The following is a 14,730-nucleotide window of genomic DNA, read 5'->3' as shown; positions in this document are numbered from 1 at the left end:
CTTACAGAGGCTTCTCTCTGCCAGGAGACAATAAGACAAACATAAGTAGAGAAAGATAATAGCAGTACTCTGCTTTGAGCTGCAGAGAGACATGATCCAGGAGCCAGTTAGATGCACGCAGATGAACTCATATCAGGAAAGTTCCAGAAGTTGTCCAGAAGTTCCAATTAGTATCTTCATGTCTATTCCTAAGTACAAGGAAACCAAATAAATGACCCTGGCCTTAGTCCTTCAAAGGACTTTCACAGGATATTATTTCCAGAAAGTCCCTAAAAAGTGCATACAGTTCAGCATATCATTATATCATAATTTATATAATCATTATTATATATTATCATTTATATGTCAAATTATAGTGGACAATACATAATTGAAAAACTGGCTGGTTGTGTTACGGTGACAGTCCCGGACCCTTCCCTGTGGGCGTGCCGCTATGTTGTCTGCGTGCTGTTATGTCCACATTAGTACTTCCGTGGGTGTGGGTTGTCCGTGAGCGTGTTCGTAGTATCACCTGTGCCTTGTCTCGAGATCACGAGGGTCTGTGTTAATCACCTATTTAATGTGCATTCGCACAGTGTCTTGTGCTCGTCTTTGTCTAAAGTTTCGTGCCTGTGTGAGAGTTGTGCTTTCTCTTCGCACTCCGCACGGAGCTTCATGTGTATGTGTTCACAATAAAACGTTATTTGTTGCACAGTTCGACGTTCGTCGTGCCTCCTTATCGAGCGTCACAGAAAGACGAGCCTTGAAGATGCCCGGTTACACATCTGCGCATAAGAAAGGGAAGAAGAAGGCGAAACACCACCACTCTTCTTCCCCTGCACGCCACCACGACACCCCCGTCCCAGTAGGGGTGAAGCAGCAGGAGCCTGTCAGTGCATACCTGCTGCATCAGGCTCTGGTGGCCGAAAACGAGGAAGGGGCTGAGGTTTTCCGGCTGGCCTCACAGAGGGTGTGGGAGGGGAGTCACTGCTCTCCACCCCCAGCGTACCCTGAGCAGGAGTGGAGAGAGGACCCCTTCTTTGAAGCTGCATGGCGAGAAGGTCTCCGCGCGTTGAGAAGGGAGTCCTCTTTATGATATGGTAGCGGCGACCCCTCCCGAGCTCGACACAGGGGGTGAAGAGTCGGGAGAAGAGGAAACGGACGATGGAGCCACCTATAAGCCGTCCGAGTACTCCGCTCCTACCGTCTGCTACGGCGGGAGAGAGGACGACGTCAGTCCTCCACCGTCTGAGTATTCCGCTCCCACCGTCTGCTACGGCGGGAGAGAGGACGACGTCAGCCCACCGCCGTCAGAGTGTTCAGTGCCCACCGCCTCCTATGGCGAGGGGGAAGAAAGCCTCTCTGTCTGCTCCGAAGAGACCGTTAGGTCGGAGAAGGGGTGCCCAGACAGAGAGAAGGTCCCTTGTGCTCCCTTGGAGGGGAGCGAGATGAGCTGGTCGCGCTATCCGGACTCCGAGGAGCCGATGGCTGTGGACCAGGAGCTCTCCGAGGAAGAGGAGATGGAGACATCAGGGGACGAAAAGCCGCCAGCACAAGGCGACAGGGAAGACCTCCGGTAGTGTCCAGAAGAGCGGCAAGAGCGCCGCCTCGTAGAGCCGCCAGCGTGCGGCGAAAGAAGGGTCCTCCGGCGGCGCCTGGAGGAGCGGCAGAAGCACCGCGAGCACCGCAGGAGGGTGCAGGTGCGCCCGGAGCAACACCAAGCACGCGTGCGCTGGGGGAACTATCCCGACCGGAGGGATTCCGCCTTCGGTCTATCCTGCTGCCCCAGGGGGGTTTGCGCCGCTGGCTGCAGGGTTGCTAGCGGGGAGAACGGGCCCATGGCTGCCTGTACCTGTCTGTTTGTCTGTCCCGTTGTTGTTCCCCAATCTCCTTTTCCCTTTTGTGCCTTTCGTGTTTCATGTACCTGTGTGTGTGTTTGTCAACGTGCCGTTGTTTAATGTATTTTCCCCTGTCTTCCCAGGGAAGGTGTACTATGGCTGTTCGTGGCGGTTCCCTCCATCGGGGGAGACGGCTCTCGGAGGCTTGTGATCCCGGCGGCTCCGGACCTGCCCATCGGTGTAGGTTCGGGGCTTTCCAGCTGCGCGGGACGCTCCGGGAGTAGCGAGCCCCTGGCGGGGGGTTCTGTTACGGTGACAGTCCCGGACCCTTCCCTGTGGGCGTGCCGCTATGTTGTCTGCATGCTGTTATGTCCATATTAGTACTTCCGTGGGTGTGGGTTGTCCGTGAGCGTGTTCGTAGTATCACCTGTGCCTTGTCTCGAGATCACGAGGGTCTGTGTTAATCACCTATTTAATGTGCGTTCGCGCAGTGTCTTGTGCTCATCTTTGTCTAAAGTTTGTCTCTTCGCACTCCGCACGGAGGTTCGTGTGTATGTGTTCACAATAAAACGTTATTTGTTGCACAGTTCGATGTTCGTCGTGCCTCCTTATCGAGCGTCACAGGTTGGTTGTCAATTGGCTGCTTAGTTTGTATCCTTGAATCATTTGTTCACTTACTAGAGAGCAGTTGTAGAATTTCTGTTGACCCTTAACATGAGGACCAATGATGTCTCAATGGAGATCAAGAAGGTCATCATAAGAAAAATCTAAATAAATCAGACACAGCGAAATCCTAAAATGAAGAAGAAAAAATACCCTAGTGAGCTTTGTTGTAGCAAACCATGGAGTAACGCTATGCAGCATGTAGATGAACACATGAAGACTACCATAAAGGGTCATTCTACAAAAGGTTTACCTGAATATAGCCCACTGGAAAAGCTGCATTACATACTTCACAGAGAACCACAAGGACTATATCCAACTTATGGTTTCAGTTAGTAAAGAGGGCAGGAATACATCTCCTCACCTTAGCTATATTTCAGCACTAGGGAAGCAGATTCCTTATCTGTAGTAAAAGTCACTGGTTGGCCATGTGCTCATTGTACATAAATCTATGTTTTGCCAGGACTTACTGTAGCCTACAGCAGTAAAGAAAAACAAAAGAAAAACAAAAGAAAAACTAAAGATTTCCCCCACCATCTCCACATATTTCCACTCCTGTGGCCTAGAGTGAAGAAGGGTTACCTTAGGAATCTACAGGTAAACAGGGTTTGGCATCTCTGCTCTTCCACTCCATGTATGAGTTATGCAAAACAAAGGGTTCCCGGCCTAAAAACTTTAACAACTAAACATATATAATAAATAATATATAATTATATTATATATAGGGCAAAAGGATATGTGTGTGTGTGTGTGTGTGTGTGTGTGTGTGTGTGTGTGTCTATGGTTCCATCGTCAAGAATGACACGAGAAGAGGTGAAGAAAATGCGGTTATAATAGCGTTTCCCGTTTTTGCAAACTCCAAACTTATTTAGTGGGATACGATACCTTGAAATTTTAAGCAAGGCCCTTTTAAGCACTTATGGACAGTGAACTAGCGCATATCCCGTCAGAGAGGCGGCTGCAGCTGGACGGGCATATCAGACACGTCTAACCCCGCCACCACATGAAGGGCCAAACCAAATGAGAGGGACCCGAGTTACCCCCGTGTACACGGTCCAACAACACCGCCTCGCCGGACACACCGCAGTCCTGACACTGCTCTCACAACCGGGCTCTGAGGACCTGAGTGTTGGAGTAATGATGGAGTAATAGTGGAGTAATGTTGGAGTAATAGTGGAGTAATGTTGGAGTAATGGAGTAATGGTGGAGTAACGGAGTAATGTAGGAGTAGAAACGCCATGATTGGTGGACGCCAGCGAGAAGAAATATAAAACCACAGGAGAGCGTTAGCGGACCCGACACGGCAAACGCCAACGAGAACGCCGAACCCACACGACGAAAACGGGGCAGTATGAGGGGACGAGGGCGGCTCACAGCCGTGTGTCGTGTGCCGTGTGTGGTGTGTTGTGTGTCGGGGACTTTAGCGGACCAGCACGCCGCGGCCGACATCCACACGAGAAGCTAAAAGTGCACAATGGTCGCTCGCAATAATTCGCTCTCAGACAACCTTAGAACGGCACTCCTTGATTGACAGCCAAGGAGCCAATAGAAACGTCCGCTCGCCCAGCTGCGCTACGACACGGCCAATGGGAAACAGGATAATACGGGCCCAATTAGGGATAGGGTGTTGTTGCAGGCGGCCAGCGCTAAACTTCACCAAATAATAGCTGTTTGTGTTTTGGCTGCTGCAGTAGCCATTTTAGGTAAGTAGATCTTTTAACTTTTGTTTAAACGTGTGTGATACAGTCGTGTGTTGTGCGGTGGAGGGCGGCCGGCTGGCCCCTCACTCCCGCATCTCTCCTGAATGAAGTGCCGAGCTCTTGTGCGTTAGTAGATTAAGACGGTGAGTTTCTCCTCCGACTCCCACCCTCTAATCTTTATGCATTTTTCTAAACTGTCATGGCGTTTTGTGTCCTTGGAAGTAAACGCGGGGGGAGCGTGTCACTGCAGCCGGCCGAGCCGGCGAGAGAGCGGGGGTAGGTGAGGTCCTGCCGGGGAGACACGTCCCTGAGTTTGAGGGGACACGTCCCTGAGTTAGAGGGTCCACACGTGTGAGGACTGAACACAGACCACCGCTGCAGTGACATTAGCGGACCCGCTAGCTGTACGTCGACCACACACACCCCACACACACACACCACACACACACACCCCACACACACACACTCACCCCACACACACACTCACCCCACACACACACTCACCCCACACACACACACACACACACACACATTCACCCCACACACACACTCACCCCACACACACACACACACCACACGCTACCTCACATGTTGTGTGAGGGTTTGGGAGTTTTACACAACACAAAAGCATCCCCTACCTGGATTAAACTACTGTGAAGAAGGGAAATTGGAGGAGGTGTGTAAACTACCAGACTCTTCAGTGCGGAGACTACCATTTTATTACATTGAGCTTACGGATTTTAATAAAACATTCATGACTTATTGCACCAACTTAATTGTGCAGATCTAGTACAACTAAAATCGTACAGGTAGACTAGGTAGACTAGGCTTCACCTGGGCACCTGCCTCAACTTAGAGGGATGTGTATACTGTGCTATATGACACACAGTTGACAGTAGGATTCACAATTCACACACATTTTATTAACACCATAACTAGAATAGGCAACCAGTTTAGAGGGTGAAGTTAAAATTGAATAATGAATTATGAAGAGCCTGCTGACTTTTGTGTATTAATTGCCTTTTTTATTTATACACAAATTATGAGGTTTTCAGTGGTTAAGTTAATTATGGTCAGCTTTAGGCTTGTTAGTTTAATTAGGCCTATGTTATAATTCGCCTATTGTATACTAACATAATAGGCTACCAGCATAATGTGATTCGTGACCTTGACCATTAACCATGCTCCTGTATCTGTCTCTGCTGTTGTCGTTGATCAGAAATTCAGTTATGCATACAAAGACTATAAAAAGGTTATAGTGTTATGTCTGTATTGTAAAACCGATCTGTTAATTTGTGAGAAAGTTTTCAAACTTTCTTTAATACTTAAAATACAAGTCAGCCCAACACCTGCCCCCAACACCTGTTCACCAGAAATATACTGTAATTTCTAGAGTTTAATGCAATGATAGCAGATTTGTTCTGCTACCTACCTGCTATGTGCACATTAGCTCCAACCCTAACTTTGCACATTTTCACAAGGATTTGTTTTGGTTTTGTCTATTTTTGAAGTCTTTAAACTGCTTCTTCATTTTTATCGATGATGTTTTTTTTTTAGGAGATGCTTTCTGGTATCTTTAGACAGTATTTCATAACTTGTACAAAGAATCTTAGCATAATACTTAACAAATATGTATGTTTGTATTGTCTTAATTCATGAGGTGTTATATCCCTGTTTCTTAGATGCAGATGTAAAGTTCTAGAAAAAAAATGAAAATACAAAAGAAGGACAAGCAGGTCAGTGTAACACATAACATAATCTCTCTCTCACACACCCCCCCTATTGCTTTCTTTTTTTGTCATGCAATCTCTCACACATGCACCAAAATGTAAAAATAGCCTAAACATTTACTCATCTGTACAGTGATGAGCAGAGCCTTACACTGTTAGGATTACACTGCTTACTAGATCCCATTTTGTATATAATCCTTTTGTTTTACAACATCTCAGTTCATAGTTCAAAACATTTTTAATTAACATACCTAATAAACATATTTTATTTTTTGAAAGTAAGAGTTCAAAGTTCTGTTTATTACTACAATTTATTACTACAATAATAAACAGATCACTTCAGATTGTTGAACATCAGTAATCTAATAATTTGTCATATCTGTAAAAGTAAAAATATACAAAACGTTACATCCTTAAACTGAAATTATCTTATTGGGTGACAAAAACAGGTTTGAATTAATTTGTTTGTTTCGATTAATATGTTAGCCAACCTATGATTTTAGTAATTTATATTTGATGCTACAGCCAACAAAAATAGTTAATGTAATATTTTTGTCAATTAGAATGGGACAGCTTCTTAAAAGGTACAATAATGTTGATATGTGCATCTGCTTGGCTTGGAAGGACTTTTCCAGGATGTGCGTTTCTGTAAGCAGGCTCTTGTTGATGTTAGGTACCTTTCATATCTTGTTTTGCACAGGACTCTTGGAACAACTGTACACATTCCTAAATTTTTATTGCATACCTTTTCAGACTTTGGCATTGACTATTATGCAGTGACAGTATATACTGTAATGTAGATGGAGGGTATCTTTAACACTGACTTTAAACAGTTGTTTGTGCTCTATGGTATTTAAATTTATGGCGTTTATAAGTATTTAAATATTGAAATCTGATCATTTTGTACATTTTGGAATACCAGTTATCTACAGTTTTGATAAGAGGATGCAGTCTGGCTTAGTGTACAGGTTTGATGGGTTCCTGACTATTGTAACAGATGGGATATGGAAATGCAAAGAATTTGTTGCCTTGTTAGCAAAGAATTTAGTGCCATATCACTTTAAGATATATTAAGGCTCATCTTCACCTGCTACTATTCATCACAGACTCAGTTACTGTTGATTTATTGAAATATATTACATTTCTCATGTAGATGCACACCAAGGTGTTTGAAGAGAGTTGCTGACAGGTTTTCGGCAGGATCAGTAAAAACATTTCCTTTCCTGCCACACTGAACCCACAGGATCAACTGACCTGCAGTGGCGGAAGCCAGGGACTTAGGAGCAGTTAGTTTTGACAGAGGAGCACGCTTGGGTTGTTCCATGTGACACTCTGCACAGAGACACATTGCTTGTTGTATTGTCCAAGAAATCTTTTGCGTTGCCTTGTTTCAGAAATGCACAGGGAAGTGTGTCCTCATCCGCCAACACTTCAGTATGTGGCAGGAGCAGAAAGAACAAATGCAGTGAGACTTTTTAGTGCTGTCCGATTATGCTTTACACATTTTTAAGGCATTGTAGACAACAGTATAATGGCACGATAATACAATGAGGAATATGACATGATAATCATATGGCACATAGGACTCATAAAATATATTCATGTCTCTTGTTTTGTCTGTACAGAGTAACGTACAATAGCAGTTTGTTCTAACGGGGCAAACACTGCACATCTGAAGAGAATGCATGTATAATACTCCTTAACAACGTTGTCTTGTGGCATTGCGTTATTGTCATGCTTCTGCTGAATAATGAAGTAATCAATATGGCATGTTTTTCCCATGATAGAGAATTGGTTCTTGACTTCATTTTATGTAGTCTTATACTAATAGTTGCAAAGTGTACTTATTAATGACATTCATTAAGCACTTAGCTTAATTTAGACAGTTAGATGCCAAGTAATATGTAAGTTTCTCAGTAGCTTGGTGAGCTCTCTGCTTATAATGCTGCATGGGATCTGTAGGTTAATGGTCTACTGCAGTAACATTTTCACTGCTCGTCTGTGTGACACTAAGTAGCTTTAAGCTAATCAGCTAGTATAGCATTTGCGATTGAGATGTAAGGTCCACTCCAGGTCAACCCAACCGCCCACACCATGGGGGTTACCCACCGCCATTCCAGTTTATTAACAGACTGAGCAAAGTTTGTAGCATCACACCCTCAACCTCGCAAGACCCTCTGCATGTACTTTTAAAATTTTTGATTTAAAGCTTAATATTTTCATAAATTAAAAAATTCGTAGTGCTGATTATCATTCATTCAGATTGTAAAATTTGGGTTACTTGTAAATTTCCCTACATATTCATAAGAAGTTACATATCATTTACCCACCACACCTTTCATCTTATGTGCTTTAGAACTCATTCAAACAAGCTTATAGTAATCATTTAATAATTTATAACATCATTTGCTGATTATTTATTGCGGGGGGGGGGGGGGGGGGTGCTAATTTTGTGTGAACATAGTTTTGGCCTTGAGATTCTTCTTAAGGTTTATGGTTTTGGTCTTATGGGATCTTGTGTTAATCTGATATATTCTGTTGTTTATGTGTTACAGAAACACTTGAAATTACATAGCTATCAAACTAATCTGCAGAGAGTCAAACCTTTTGTCTAAATGTTTTTTTAAGGTATACAGATGCATCAGCACGGATGTACCTTTTTTAACATTTGATGTAATCTTTTCATAAACTCTATAACTATAAGACTTTATAAGGTCATTTACTGAAGCGCAGGTTTGTGGAGTCTGGAGTCTGCTTGCTGCTTTGAGTTGCATGAGAAATTAACTATGTTCTTGTGCTGGAATGCACATTTCAAGTGACCAACATCCACTGACTGATTTGGAACCAATTATGAAGACAGCAGTTTGTTCAGAAGTAAATGCAACTTCAGCTTGTCACTCTTGCAACCGGCATTCAAAACATACCCAGACATTCACCAGCAGCGTGTTTCTGCCCATCAAATAGTTGTGGCCCTTTTGTGTGAAAGAATGGTCAATTTGTGGTACAAAGTCATCAACAATTTTGGGCTCTAGATATTAAAGTAGCTGCTTAGAAAAATCCCACAGTTAATGTGGCCTCATTGTCAGCTGAATTGCACTCTGGAGATGGGAGCTTTTTCTCTTTTTTTTTTAACAGCCGTTCGAAACATTTAAAAGCGCATATAGCACATCGTCCAAATAACACTCTTCATATGGTTAAACATGGTGGAAACAGCATGCTTTATGGTGGAATTCCTTTTCAGCTGGCTCAGATGCAATTCAAGGTATCAGAATTAGGTTATCCTGCCATGCTAGCTTGCTTCCTGTGTTTTGAGTCTTCAATCTGCGATGCCATATCTAGATGTTCCATACTACCAGCACATTGGTAAGGACTAACAAATAATAGATAAAGATTGCTCAACAGCTGTGGTGCCATCTCCATCACAACAAAAAATGGCAATTTTCTCTCTAATAAATGGACAAGGGATCCTTCTCCATTGCTTAATGTTGGATGTTCTGTATGTCTTTGTAAATCAGCGGCTCACATTAAACATTCCTTGGCTTACTACTCCAGATTCTTCTGATCCAGTGTGTTTCTCAAGAAATGCTGGGAATCACCTAAGAAAGACTTTTTTTAAAGGCGCTTTCTTGCAAGACGTCATTATAGTTCAGACATGCTTGGTCCCTATTAACGGATCCTGTTAAAATTGGAGCAAATTGGAGCTCAACTTTTGATCTCTGTGTTTTGCTCACTATAGAATAAGAATACAGTTCTACCACTGTATTTTTTGTTTTGCACATAAGGATTTTTCACTATTCGAGCCCATATAATTACAGGATTATATTTTCTGGTTAAAGTATTTGTTCATGTTTTTAATGTGTTTTTCTACACATACCAAAGAAGGTACACTGCAAAGGGATGATGTACACTCACCTGCCACTTTATTAGGCACACCTGTCCACCTGCTCATTAACGCAAATGTTGAATCAGCCAATCATATGGCAGCAATTCCCGTGGAACGGGAGATTCACATCATGGATGTGCAGCTGACAAATCCTCAGCAACTGACATGATACTATCATGTCATGCCACAAAGGATTAAGGCAGTTCTGAAGGTAAAAGGGGGTCCAACCTGGTACTAGCAAGGTGTACCTAATAAAGTGGCCGGTGAGTGTATACAGTGAGGAAAATAAGTATTTGAACAACCTGCGACCCTCCCACTTAGAAATCATGGATGGGTCTGAAATTTTCATATTAGGTGCATGTCCACTGTGACAAACATAATCTAAAAAATTAAAATTAAAATCCGGAAATCACAATGTATGATTTAAAAAATAATTTACTTGTGTGTTACTGGTGCAAATAAGTATTTGAACATCTGCCAATCAGCAAAAATTCTGGCCCTCAAAGACCTGTTAGTCCACCTCTAAAAAGTCCACCTCCACTCCACTTAATATTCTAAACTAGAAGCACTTGTTTGAGGTCGTTAACTGCATAAAAACACCTGTCCACCCCACACAATCAGTAAGACTCCAACTGCTTACATGGCTAAGACCAAAGAGTTGTCCAAAGACACCAGAGACAAAATTGTAGACCTCCACAAGGCTGGAAATGGCTACGAGGCAATTGCCAAGCAGCTTGGTGAAAAAAGAAAATAGAAGAAGCTAAACATGACTGTTAGTCTCCCTCGGACTGGGGCTCCATGCAAGATCTTATCTTGTGGCGTAGCAATGATCCTAAAAAAGGTGAGGAATCAGCCCAGAACTACACGGGAGGAGCTGGTCAATGACCTGAAGAGAGCTGGCACCACTGTTTCCAAGCCAGGCCCATCTTAAGTTTGCCCATGACGATTTGGAGTCATGGGAGAAAGTTCTGTGGTCAGATGAGTCCAAAATATAACATTTTGCTCTTAATTCCACTCACCGTGTTTGGAGGACAAAGAATGATGAGTACCATCCCAAAAACACCATCCCTACTGTCATCATGCTTTGGGGGTGTTTTTCTGCACATGGGACAGGACGACTGCACTTTATTAAGGAGAGGATGACCGGGCCATGTATTGCGAGATTTTGGGAAAAAACCTCCTTCCCTCTGTTAGAGCATTGAAGATGGGTCATGGCTGGGTCTTTCAACATGACAATGACCCAAAGCACACAGCCAGGATACACACAGCGTAAGATGCATATCAAGGTTCTAGAGTGGCCTAGCCAGTCTCTGGACCTAAACCCTATAGAAAATCTTTGGAGGAAGCTCAAACACCATGTCTCTCAGTGACAGCCCAGAAACCTGGCTGATCTGGAGAAGATCTGTGTGGAGGAATGGGCCAAGATCCCTGTTGCAGTGTGTGTAAACCTAGTGAAAAACTACAGGAAACGTTTGACCTCTGTAATTGCAAACAAAGGCTACACTATACCAAATATTTACATTGATTTCCACAGGTGTTCAAATACCAGTAGTAGCACACAAATAAATTAATAATAAATCATATATTATGATTTCTGAATTTTTGTTTTTAGATTATGTCTCACAGTGGACATGCACCTTTTGATGAAAGTTTCAGACCACTCCATGAATTCTAATTGGGAGATCTTGCAAAGTCGCAGGGTGTTCAAATACTTATTTTCCTCACTGTATTTCCAATGGGAAATAATGTAATGTCCCGTGTTTGGTTTGTTTAGATGCTTTTGGTTCGTATTGCGTTCATACTTGAACAACACCATATCAGAATTCATTTAGAAACTGACAGAGACCCACTCACTCAGGAGGACTCAGTCTGCTTATTTGGACAGTTACTTACGTCAAAGCAAAAGTGTTAGCCTGCTATTCGTCACATCTTTTTCAGTTACACATTCACTATGGTGCGATTCAGCATTTAAACAAACTGAAATGACATAACTTATAATGACTCCCGTGTACCAGTATAGGAAAGGGCATGTGAACACATGCAAACTGTTATGCGGGGACACGTGCACGCGCATCACGTTGTATGCGGCAGTACGCGAACGTGGAGAAAACCAACAAACGTAACCGGCTGACTGCTCAAGAGAAACAAACAACTCGGCAAAGAAGAGATGGCAGCGGCCTCCCTAAGTAGGGAGCAAATCAGCTGCATCTCATCTTTGCTGATTGCGTCTACTGGATGTAGACCGGGAGCGCCCTCTTGTGGTCATGGGCGGGGCAGTGCTGAGGCCTGCCCTGACAGAGTCCGTCCCCCCCCCCCAATCCCGTGTCCCCACGGGCCAAGAGCAGCGGCGCTCTCGTGACGGAAGTCACGGATCAGGTCTGGGCACAGAATATGCGAAGCCGGGACCCAACTGCGCTCCTCCGGCCCGTACCCCTCCCAGTCCACCAGGAACTGCTCTCGACCACGGACCCGACGGACATCCAAAAGACGGCAAACAGTGTAGATGGGGGAACCAGGGTTGATCCACCTTAAGACCTTAAAGGGCCCCAAGTACCGTGGGGCCAGTTTCCGCGTACCCCCACGGACAGGCAGGTCCTTAGCAGACAACCAAACCCGCTGGCCAGGGCGGAACGAGGGAGCAGGGAGCCTATGCCTGTCGGCCTGACGACGTTGGGCGGCCGAGGCAGATAACAGGGCCCAATGAGCGCCCTTTCAGGCCAGCCGGCACCACTTGACAAGGGCACCGCGACCTCGCTCTCCTGGTCAGCGAACATAGAAGGGGGTACCCGTTGAGACACTCGAACGGAGACATCCCCAGGGACGAATGCCACAGCGTGTTGTGGACGTACTCAACCCAAACCAGGTGCTCGGCCCAGGATGACGGACAAGCGGAGGCAAGACAACGCAAGGTCTGTTCTAGGTCTTGGTTGACCCTCTCGGTCATCCTCCTCTGGCCGACATCGGTCACCATGACAACAACAACAATTTAAACAGAAAGAAATAAAGAAAAGGAAAAGATGTAATAATGTCCATCATGGTGTAGGCTTATCCGGTCAGGCAGTAGGTGGCTGGCACTGGATGAATCGCTTGTCTCTCCTCATCTAATTTTTCCTCGAGCAGGCGGGCAGCCATGTGGAGAAAATAAAACAGGGAAAATTAGCTCTGTATGAGGACATATACAGGACAGATGAAATTAAACACATTTCTGGAGTGTGGCCGCAACTCCGGCATTGAGTTAAACTATTACAGCCTAGCTAAAAAGGCAGAACCAGAAGGTAACATAGGCTTGGGGGCATTCTGAGACAATGGCATCCATCCACTGCACTGTCAACAAACTTGAGTGACCACGAGCAGTGACAGGACGACAGCACCAGCGCCCCAGTCTACCATAAAACCCTTCGTCTATGAACCCCTGGATCTGTACCTTTATCTAATGGGGGGATGTTAATTATCAAACGCTAAACCAAATAGGTGGGTTTTCAACCTAGACTTAAAGATTGTGACTGTGTCAGAGTCCCGTATGCATTTTGGGAGGTTATTCCAAAGCTGGGGGGCCTTATAAGAAAAGGCTCTTCCCCCTGCTGTTACCTTATTAATTTGTGGAACTAATAAAAGACCAGCACCCTGTGATCTTAGTTGACGTGGGGGTTCATAGTAGGAAATAAGTTCCTGGAGGTATTCAGGAGCAAGCCCGTGCAGTGCTTTATGTTAATAATAGAATTTTAAAATCAATACGGAATTTAACTGGGAGCCAATGCAGGGCTGATAGGACTGGTCTAATATGCTGAAATTTTCTAGTTCTGGTCAGAACTCTGGCTGCGGCATTTTGAACTATTTGAAGTTTATTTAGATTTCTATTTGAACATCCTGACAGTAGTGCATTGCAGTAGTCTAATCTAGAGCTAACAAAGACATGCACCAATTTTTCTGCATCATCCTGTGATAATGCATTTCTTAATTTGGCAATGTTGCGGAGATGTAGAAAAGCTATCCTAGTAGTATTATCTATGTATTTATCAAATGATAGGTGTCATACTCAACTCTGACCTAGGTTTTTGGCTACTGTGCCAGGTGTAATGGGGTAGTCTGCAAGATTAAGCATTAGATCTGGAATTTTTTGTCTTGCGGCCTTAGGGCCCACAAGGAGAACTTCTGTTTTGTCCTCATTTTGTTGGAGGAAGTTTAGAGACATCCAGCATTTAATATCTCTAACACAGGCCTCAATTTTTCCTAAACTGAGTTTGTCATCAGGTTTGGCTGATATGTAAAGTTGAGTGTCATCTGCATAGCAGTGAAAATTGACACCATGTTTGTTTATAACTGCCGGTCTTACCGTTGGACTGGGGGTGAAAACCCGAGGACAGACTGTCCTTAGCCCCCAGTAACCCGAGAAAGGCCACCCAGAACCGGCTGGTGAACTGTGGTCCCCTGTCGGAGACTACGTCGACCAGGAACCCATGAGCCCACACCACGTGCCAAGAATAGACGGGTGGTTTTTTGGGCAGAGGGTAATTTGGGCAAGGCCACGAATTTGGCCACCTTGGAGAACCGGTCGACTATGACCAGGATAGCAGTGTTTCCCTTGGATGCCGGCAGACCGGTCACGAAGTCCATAGAGACATGAGACCATGGATGTGAAGGCACTGGGAAAGGGTGCAAGAGCCCCAAGGGCTTGGACCTAGGGGTCTTGCTGGTGGTACACACCGTACACACTGCCACAAAGCCTTCGATGTCCATTACCATACCGGGCCACCAAAACCTGCGGATAAACTCGGTGGTCCGGCGTGACCCGGGATGAGCGGCGAACAGTGAGGTGTGCCCCCATTGCATGACCCCTTTCCTTTGGTCAGAGTGGACGTACAGCTGCCCAGGTGGCCTGCTTCCTGCATCGGGCTCCGCCAGGAGTGCCCGTCTGACGGCCGCTTCGATGTCCCACT

The 14,730-nt window shown here is 44.8% G+C and overlaps 1 protein-coding gene across 4 annotated transcripts in view; it reads left to right on the top strand.

The window, feature by feature from the left end:
- Positions 1 to 3,542: 3,542 nt before the first annotated feature.
- The window catches only part of chd6 (chromodomain helicase DNA binding protein 6), a 58,193-nt gene continuing 47,005 nt past the window's right edge, over positions 3,543 to 14,730 (top strand). For 3 of the 4 annotated variants that reach the window (XM_077013802.1, XM_077013803.1, XM_077013799.1), the window contains exons 1-2: positions 3,543 to 4,183; positions 5,863 to 5,916. In XM_077013802.1, coding sequence (XP_076869917.1) covers positions 5,890 to 5,916 — 27 coding nt within the window. In that variant the 5' untranslated portion in view covers positions 3,543 to 4,183; positions 5,863 to 5,889. Of the gene's footprint in view, positions 4,184 to 4,491; positions 4,585 to 5,862; positions 5,917 to 14,730 lie in introns of those variants that run through there. The other variant, XM_077013801.1, reaches the window with a different exon arrangement.

Source organism: Brachyhypopomus gauderio, chromosome 8, assembly GCF_052324685.1.
Source record: "Brachyhypopomus gauderio isolate BG-103 chromosome 8, BGAUD_0.2, whole genome shotgun sequence".
In the NCBI taxonomy this organism is placed as follows: domain Eukaryota; kingdom Metazoa; phylum Chordata; class Actinopteri; order Gymnotiformes; family Hypopomidae; genus Brachyhypopomus; species Brachyhypopomus gauderio.
The sequence above is the reverse complement of the archived record's forward strand: the minus strand, read 5'-3'. Positions and strand labels throughout refer to the sequence as shown.